At 45.3% G+C, this 8310-nt stretch overlaps 2 protein-coding genes across 2 annotated transcripts; both read left to right on the plus strand.

Moving 5' to 3' along the window:
• The first annotated feature begins 1339 nt into the window (after nucleotides 1-1339).
• LOC136434437 (kelch-like protein 12) lies at nucleotides 1340-3947 on the plus strand. Its single transcript, XM_066427231.1, has 2 exons — nucleotides 1340-1881; nucleotides 2336-3947. Exons 1-2 carry the CDS (start codon nucleotides 1366-1368, stop codon nucleotides 3668-3670), a joined length of 1851 nt encoding a protein of 616 aa, XP_066283328.1. The 5' UTR covers nucleotides 1340-1365; the 3' UTR covers nucleotides 3671-3947.
• A 1429-nt stretch (nucleotides 3948-5376) lies between these two features.
• Nucleotides 5377-8180, plus strand: LOC136434438 (kelch repeat and BTB domain-containing protein 2-like). Its single transcript, XM_066427232.1, has 3 exons — nucleotides 5377-5621; nucleotides 6050-6310; nucleotides 6759-8180. Exons 1-3 carry the CDS (start codon nucleotides 5571-5573, stop codon nucleotides 8040-8042), a joined length of 1596 nt encoding a protein of 531 aa, XP_066283329.1. The 5' UTR covers nucleotides 5377-5570; the 3' UTR covers nucleotides 8043-8180.
• Nucleotides 8181-8310: the final 130 nt, after the last annotated feature.

An 8310-nucleotide genomic window follows, 5' to 3' on the forward strand; every position in this document is an offset into this window, starting at 1 on the left:
TGCTTGGGATCTTGTATCCGCCGGGGAAGCGGCAGACACAGGGTCTATGGCGGACACAGGGGCACGGCGGATACGAGATCCCAAGCAGATACGCTGCCCCCCCCCCCCCCCAAAAAAATGAGAAAAAAAAGCCGCGGGGAAAAGGACTGCAACGGAGGCTAGGCTAACCAGCATTTTGATCTCCACAAGCAACAAAAGTACCATATACTAGTTTCTCCCTTAAACTACTAGCACTTCTGTGGCACCGAATTCGTATTGATTACATGGTTAGGCAGCATGGATAAGGCTAATTCTGTTGTGTAGCCCCTATTGCCAGTGGGGATCAGAGATCATACTCTAAGAAACTGGTCCAGTTACAGAATTTTGTTCTCTATATATGGCGTCTGAGTTATTTTTGACTTACGTTTGTTTATAGTTTTAGTTCTTTTAAAAGCAGATCAGTCTTCTAGTTGCAAGTACCAAGTAGATGATTACAAAAGTCACCTGTAAGTTATTTAGGGAAACAATTTCATCAGTTTAAGAAGTACAAGTGTGTAAGATAGTAGCAAATAAAAGTTGTCAAAATGTATCTTCCGTACTGCGAACTGTTTATACCAACATATTAATTTCAGAAGGACTTGCCAGCACACACTCACACGATAAGTCACTTTTAAGTTATAATTTAGCAAATGTATCTTCATTGAAAAAGGGCAGTTTTTTACATTCGACACATATCAGTCAGGTGCAATTTATCCAACCTATGCTAAAACAGCTTGGCACAGAAGTATGAAGTACTTCCCTTTGTACCCTCCTGGGCCCCAGGAATAGCAACCCGAAATTAAACGTTTCATGCATAGTATATGATATAACAGGTATGTAACGATTTTGATCATGTATGATCAGTCATGACCTCAAAGTTTTACGTTCCCGAGCAAGGTTACCGAAGTAATCATGAACGAAAGTTTATCGCAAATTCTTACCCGTAGGCTAATTGCAGGTTCGTGTATTAAACATGAAAAAGGTTTGACAGTCAATAAGGAACAGAATAGCATGTGACTACTCTTGTCTTACTAAACTACTGACACTAAATTCTACTAATTGGGTTCGACTTCTTTCCCCGGTAATGCTCTGAAGTTGCTTAACCCGGAAGTGGTGGTAAAAGAGAAATGGACTGTGCCACTGTAGTTTAAGGGGTGTTTCAATTTTCGCTTATTCATATCATTTATTGGCAACAATATTCTATAGATTTAGATACATAAAATTGTGCGTGAATCTATATCAGTATACCCTTACAAAATAGTCAGACTTTTCCGGGTAAGTAATACGCACGTCTTACCCTCCTCCACTTGTTTGGAACAGCCCAGTACCACGAAAATCATCATCAACATGGCTGCCGCACAGCAAGAAAATCCCGACAAACCAGTTCGCCCGCGTTCCTACTATGACCGTGTCTATAGCGATGGGTTTCTTGGCATCATTGGTGATTTGCAGAAGGCTAGGGTACTGCAGGATGTCGTCCTTGAAGTCGGGGGCCGCCAGTTTCCCTGCCATCGGCTTGTTCTGTCCGCGGCCAGCCCCTACTTCAGGGCCATGTTTACCAGCGGCATGGCGGAATGCCACCAGAAGACGGTTGTTTTACAGGGGTTGGATGCAGCCGCGTTTGAAAAGATCCTGAGATACATCTACTCGGGAACCGTCATTGTGTCCCAGGACAAAGTGCAGTCCCTGTACCAGGCAGCCGACCTCCTCCAACTGGACCATGTGAGAGGCGCATGCAGCAAATACATGGCCCTTATCGTGGGGCGCTCCACCTGTGTGGACCTGTACAAGTTTGCTCATGTCTTCTCCATAGAGTCAGTCCTGAAGGAGTGTCTGCCGTGCATATACAGACACTTTGCTAAGGTTGGTATCTTCAATATGCAGATAGGCAGACGCCTTCTATCCTGCATGCGGTATCAAGGTTTCAAGATCATACATCATTCCGAGTGAGCATGCGCAAGGTCAAAGATGAAAACTTAACATACATGTATATCTTTATATATGAATATATATATGTAAAGATTCTGATGAAGACCTTTGAATACAAAAATTGAAATGATCATCAGCAATTATTATTATAATAAGTAATAAATCGCAGACTATTATTCTTTTAACTACCAAAAACCCACCAATTGTAGAAAAAGTGGGACATTACGTCTTCCATTGCTTACAAAATAAAAGTCCAACCCTTCACTAGTTATGGACAATTACGTTTGTATATTCTAGTTTAGCCGCTTTTATACCTGTACGACATGTACATAACCGATAACCACTCGGTCACACATACACATGTACAATGTAATCTGCACCTCCACAGGTTGCCTCCAGTGAGGAGTTCTTCAGCCTAAGTGTTAATCAGCTGACTGAGATCATCAGCCACGATGAGCTGGATGTTACAGAGGAGACAACAGTCTGGGAGGCTGTGGTGAGATGGGTGCAGCACAGCAGGGAGGACAGACTGCACCACCTACCCAGCATCCTCCCTCACATCCGCTTCAACCTGCTTACCTCAGACGACAAAGCAGCCATCTTGGAACATCCCCTGGTTAGGGAGAATCCTGAGAGTTTTGAGGTACGGAATCTGGTAAAGAGGGAGGCTTCCAACCCTAAGAGGAGAGGGATGGATGCAGAAGAAATGGTCCTACTTTTCAGGTCAGCGAGAAGAGATGACCAAGACACAAGAGAAATGCTCTGCGTGAACCCTAGATCAGGAGAGTACATGAAGTTCACTGACGAGGGGTTAGCTATCGTACCTGCAGTGCTGACCGCAACAGTTACCAGTGATAACGACATCTACAGCCTGGTGAAAAAACACGACGACGAAGTGTCACTGCTTCGGTTCAACCAACCGGAGCACATCTGGGAAGAAAAGTTGTCATTCCATAGGAACACCCCGAAACACTGCTTCGATTCGCCCGCTGAATATCTTTTTGAAGTTGATGGGCACCTTTATTATCTGGGGGTACATCTCACATCGGTATCGGGGAAGAGGGGTGTTTCTGTGGTGATGAGAAAGCATCAGTGGCTCACGGGCCGAAGGCAGGACTGTTCGAAGCCGAGATATGACAAACTGCGTGTTCCGTTGGCCGTCTCTTGTGGTGGGCAAATTTATCTCTTCACAGACACAGAAATGCATCGCTACGACCCAAGTCAGGACCGTTGGAGCAGGGGAACCCCGCCAAAAACCATTCCTGAGCCATATACAGCAGTTACCATGGGAACGGAGATCTTTTGCGCAGACGCTACTTTAAGCAATATGGCGGTGTACGATGTTGAGACGGATAGCTGGCGCGAGCTTCCAGGGTGGTCGGACACAGACCGAAATCCAATTCCAAGGGGCGGTTTCTTTGCGCTTGAGGGCCACCTCCATGCATTGGTAGATTTTCACAACCCAAGAGACAATGACGATTTTGTTGATGATGAAGATGATAGTGAAGTTGGTGGTGATCAGCGCATATATGTGTATGACAGGTTGGCAGGAACTTGGAGAGACTCGCAAGTCACCCTGCCTCATGGGCGTTGGAGGAAACGCGGTTCTGGGTTGCCTGTGGCCCGTATTCTGCCGCGTCAGTATGACTTTACTGACTGTAGAACCCTTTTCGAACCCTCTTCGGTAGCTTGCCATGGCTTCTTGGTGAGTAAGCAAAAATAACGAGCCTTCGGTAATAACTACGGACGATACCCAGGCTAAACAGCACTTGGCAAATGTGCTGGATGTTGGCACATCGGCAACCAAATCCACAGCGTGTTTTTTCGCACACAGTTTGACAGAGTAGCCGATTAGGCTCGGTAGGCGTCACTCTACCGTCCGGGGAAAGTAGTGTAAAGTGCATTTCGCAAGGGCACAACGTCGGTGGTGAGTATAGAAATCGGGACCTATTGATTCCGAGTTCAATGCTCTAACCGTTACGCCACGCCGACGTCATTAAATTGGCAAGCCAACAGCAAAAGTACCAAATTCTAGTTAGGTTTCTTTTATTACGTAATAGTACGTTTGTGGCACCGAATTTCTATTAATTAGTTACATGGGCAGCATGGATAAGGTTAAGGGACATCTTTCCATGCACGATCTGATATTATGATTTGAAGCTTCTATTGCCAGTGGCGACCAGGGATCATTTCCTCAAAGAAACTGGTCCAGTTTTAGTTTTCTGTTCTTTATGCGTGTGAGTTAACTAACAATTGTTTATAGATTTGGTTCTTTAGCAGATCAGTACCGAGTAGATGATTACAATAGTCAGTTGCAAGTCATTTAGGGAAACAACTTTATAAGTTAAAGAAGTACGAATGTGTAACATTATAGCAAAATAAAAGTTTTCAAAATGTGTCTTCCGTACTGCGAACTGTTTATCCCAACATATTGATTTCAGAAGGATTTGTAAACAAACACATGACACATGGCTTAGCAAATGAACATTTGTCAAAAAGGGACAGTGTTTCACTTTTAACAAATATCAGTCAAGTGTAATTCAATTAACCGAAGACAGATTCTTGGTACAAAAGCAGTACTTCCCTTTGTCACCGGACTCTTACCCGGTCCATGCCCGTAGCCAGGGGGGGTTCGGGGGTTCGGACGAACCCCCCCATTGGCTTGAAGGTCCACTTTCACTGGCTTAAAGGTCCACTTTTTTAATGTTCAAGATTTTTTTCAAGGTGGACTTATTTGTATCACCGGCAATGCCACTGAGGCTAGGATCCTAGAAAAAACTTTGTCTCTGATTTTTCCTCTGAAATTCTCTCAAAAACACAGGAAATGCCAATTCTTAGAAATTGAAACGCTCAAGGGTCCACTTTTTAACGTCCAAGGGTTTTTTTTTTCAAGGTGGATCTATTTGTATCACCAACGGAGCTGAAATCCTAGAAAAACTGCTAACTTTGTCTCTGATTTCTTCCTTTGAAATCCTCTCAAAAACACAGGAAATGCCATATCAGAAGGTTCAAATTTTAAAATTTCCCGGGGGGGGGGGGGGGCATACCCCCGGACCCCCCTAGGAAGCTCGCGCCTGCGGCGCTCGCTGGTCCCTTAAAAATTAAAAAGAACTCCCCCATTCAAAATCCTGGCTACGGGCATGCGGTCCCCAGTTTTCACGGTTGCAGCTTAGTGACCCCGGAATTGGTGGTTACAGGGAAATAGACTGTGCCACTGTAGTTGCAGGGGTGCTGTAATTTTCTTCGTATATTCGATTATTGGAAACAATATGATATGCAATTATATAAAAACAAATAAGATGTTAATCCATATCAACATGTCTTTACACGACAGCTAGGTTTAATCGGAGAATAATTATGCTCGAGATACCCCCTCCATTTCTATAGAACAGTCCAGTACCAGGAGAATCATCATCAACATGGCTGCCGCAGTGCACGAAAACCACGACAGGCCAGTTCGCCAGCGTTCCTACCATGACAACAGCTATAAAGACGGGTTTCTCGGCATCATTGATGACTAACAGAAGGCTGGGGTACTTCAGGATGTCGTCCTTGAAGTTGAGGGCCGCCAGTTTCCCTGCCATCGGCTTGTTCTGTCCGCGGCCAGCCCCTACTTCAAGGCCATGTTTACAAGCGGCATGGCGGAAAGCCGACAGAAGACGGTTGTTTTACAGGTAGGGTTGGCGTGACGTGTGGCTAGAATAGAGATAAACAGGGATCTTTCAAAGACGCCTCGTATCATAGAGAGCATGTTTAAGAAGGAAAAGCCATTGTTTACCCAAACATACAAATGTTATGCCCCATGCGGAGTTTTGTCCTGTTGTAGTAGAAGCAAGGTCCTATATAATGTCCTTGGTAGAAGTAAACCTTTCTGTGATGTGCGTACCTGTCGCCGTGCCCCCCCCCCCCTTTCCTCTTACTGATCGCCTTCGTGTTATTGGTGTTAGGTAACAATCTTGTTGGGCTCTTAAGCATTTTTGTGTGTTTTTCTCACCACTTATACATATGTATATATGAATATTTATATACATTATGTATATATGGCGCAATGGTGTGATATACTTCCCTGCTATGTGATGACAGTCTGAACATTGTCGTGCAGGGTTTGGACGCGGGCATGTTTGGGGAGATCCTGAGTTATATCTACTCGGGAACCCTCCATGTGTCCCTGGACAAAGTTCAGCCCCTGTACCAGGCAGCCGACCTCCTCCAGCTGGACTATGTGAGGGACACCTGCAGCAGCTACATGGCCATGAACGTTGAGCGCTCCACCTGTGTGGACCTGTACAGGTTTGCTGATGTCTTCTCCATAGACTCAGTCCTGAGGAAGTGTCTGCCATGCGTATGCAGACACTTTGCTAAGGTTGGTATCTTCAATATTGTGATAAGGTAGCTATAGTGCGCCATTACATGTGAGCATGCGCAAGGTAAAAGATGAAAGCCTCTGACTTTTAAACAGTTCTTGTCTCGACCATGACTTATACATGTCCAGACTCCATCGGTCGATTCACTTGATTGGTATGTATGTTTTTGTTTATGTCTCAGGGGCCTTTACCTCTGACCTTGTGCATGTGTACTCAGAATTGTGAACGACCTCGTTACAGATATCCTCATTGTGACTTCTGATTCTGAAGTCTGCAACTCCGATGTGATGGTAGGAAACAGAAATTTCCATTAATCAGAATGAAAACAAAGCTAATAAGTTTTTACTTTATAACAACTTGTAGGAGAAAAAATATCTTGTTTGCGAACTGGATTGAGACACATGTACACAGTGCCACATATTCACAACCGTAACTTCACCTCCACAGGTAGCCTCTAGCGAGGAGTTCTGCAGCCTGAGTGTGAATCAGATGACACAGATCATCAGCAGGGATGAGCTGGATGTTAAAGAGGAGACAACAGTCTGGGAGGCTGTGGTGAGATGGGTGCAGCACAGCAGGGAGGACAGACTGCACCACCTACCCAGCATCCTCCCTCACATCCGCTTCAACCTGCTGACCTCAGATGACACAGCAGCCATCTTGGAACACCCCCTGGTCAGGGAGAATCCTGGAAGTTCTGAGCTACGGAATCTGGCACTGAGGGGGACCACTAAACTAAAGAGGAGATTTGGGATGGATGCAGAGGTCATGATTATACTTTTCAGGTCAGTGGAGCCTTGCGAAGACACAAGAGAAATGCTCTGTGTGAACCCTAGGTCAAGAAATGGCATCAAGTACAGTTACAGAATGGACACTATACCTGCAGTCCTGACAGCAACAGTTACCAGTGATAACGACATCTACATTCTGGTCGAAGAGTCAATTGACGCAGTGTCCGTGCTTCAGTACAACCATCTAAGTGAGATGTGGGATAAAAAGTGGTCAGTACATAGAGACACCCCAAAACGCTCCTTGGGTTCGCCTGTTGAAAATCTTTTTGAAGTTGATGGGTATCTTTTCTACCTGGCTGTTCATGACACGTTAGAAAGAGGAAAAAGGCTTGTTTCCGTAAGAATGAAAAAGTATCAGTGGCTCACGGACCAATGGCAGGACTGTTCGAAGCCCGAAAATGACGAACTGCGTTTCTTTGTGGCTACACCTTGTTGTGGGCAGATCTATCTTTTCACGCACACAGAAATGCACCGCTACGACCCAAGTCAGGACCGGTGGAGCATGGGAACGCCGCCAAGAACTATTCTTACGCCCACTTCAGTGGTTGCCATGGGAACAGAGATCTTCTGCACAGACCGTTCTGTAAGTAATATTGCGGCGTACGATGTAGAGGCGGATAGCTGGCGCGAGCTCGAGGTTCCAGGGTGGTCCGAACCAGACCGAATTCCACAAGATCTTGGCAATCCCATGCTATTCGCACAGGAAGGTCAGCTGCACGTATTAGTAGAATGTTATAAATCAAGAGATTACGGTGAATCCAATATCGATGACGATTATCAGCACATATATGTGTATGACAGGTTCTCAGGGACTTGGAGAGACTCGCAGTTCACCCTGCCTGCTGCCAGTAATGGGCCTTGGTTGATGCGCGAGTGTGTGTTACCTGTCGCACGTATGTACACAAAGCCGCCAGGCCAGGATGACCATACAAGGGACTGATATGGGCCAACAGTATTATCGGGAGAGCTCTTAGTCTTGGCGTGAAGGGTTTGGGTAGACTCATGTACTTCACTACCATGTAACCAATAAAAATTGTTTTGCCTAAACTAAAGGCTTCTCCACAAGGGAGAAATTTAAGTAGTATATCATTCTTTTGTTGCTGATGGAGATCAAAGCACTAGTAGATCTGGCTATCATCCTCCATAGTTTCTGCTGACTTATTCCTTTCGCTCGTTCACCGCAGCTCCACCACCCATACTAACTAGCA

Source organism: Branchiostoma lanceolatum, chromosome 5 (assembly GCF_035083965.1).
Source record: "Branchiostoma lanceolatum isolate klBraLanc5 chromosome 5, klBraLanc5.hap2, whole genome shotgun sequence".
In the NCBI taxonomy this organism is placed as follows: domain Eukaryota; kingdom Metazoa; phylum Chordata; class Leptocardii; order Amphioxiformes; family Branchiostomatidae; genus Branchiostoma; species Branchiostoma lanceolatum.

Bases quoted from the DNA above. Each gene is read 5' to 3' on its own strand.
- LOC136434437 (XM_066427231.1), top strand. From the start codon at position 1,366: ATGGCTGCCGCACAGCAAGAAAATCCCGACAAACCAGTTCGCCCGCGT. The intron at 1,882-2,335 runs GTTGGTATCTTC...GCACCTCCACAG, and splicing joins TATACAGACACTTTGCTAAG to GTTGCCTCCAGTGAGGAGTT.
- LOC136434438 (XM_066427232.1), top strand. From the start codon at position 5,571: ATGTTTACAAGCGGCATGGCGGAAAGCCGACAGAAGACGGTTGTTTTA. The intron at 5,622-6,049 runs GTAGGGTTGGCG...ATTGTCGTGCAG, and splicing joins AGAAGACGGTTGTTTTACAG to GGTTTGGACGCGGGCATGTT. The intron at 6,311-6,758 runs GTTGGTATCTTC...TCACCTCCACAG, and splicing joins TATGCAGACACTTTGCTAAG to GTAGCCTCTAGCGAGGAGTT.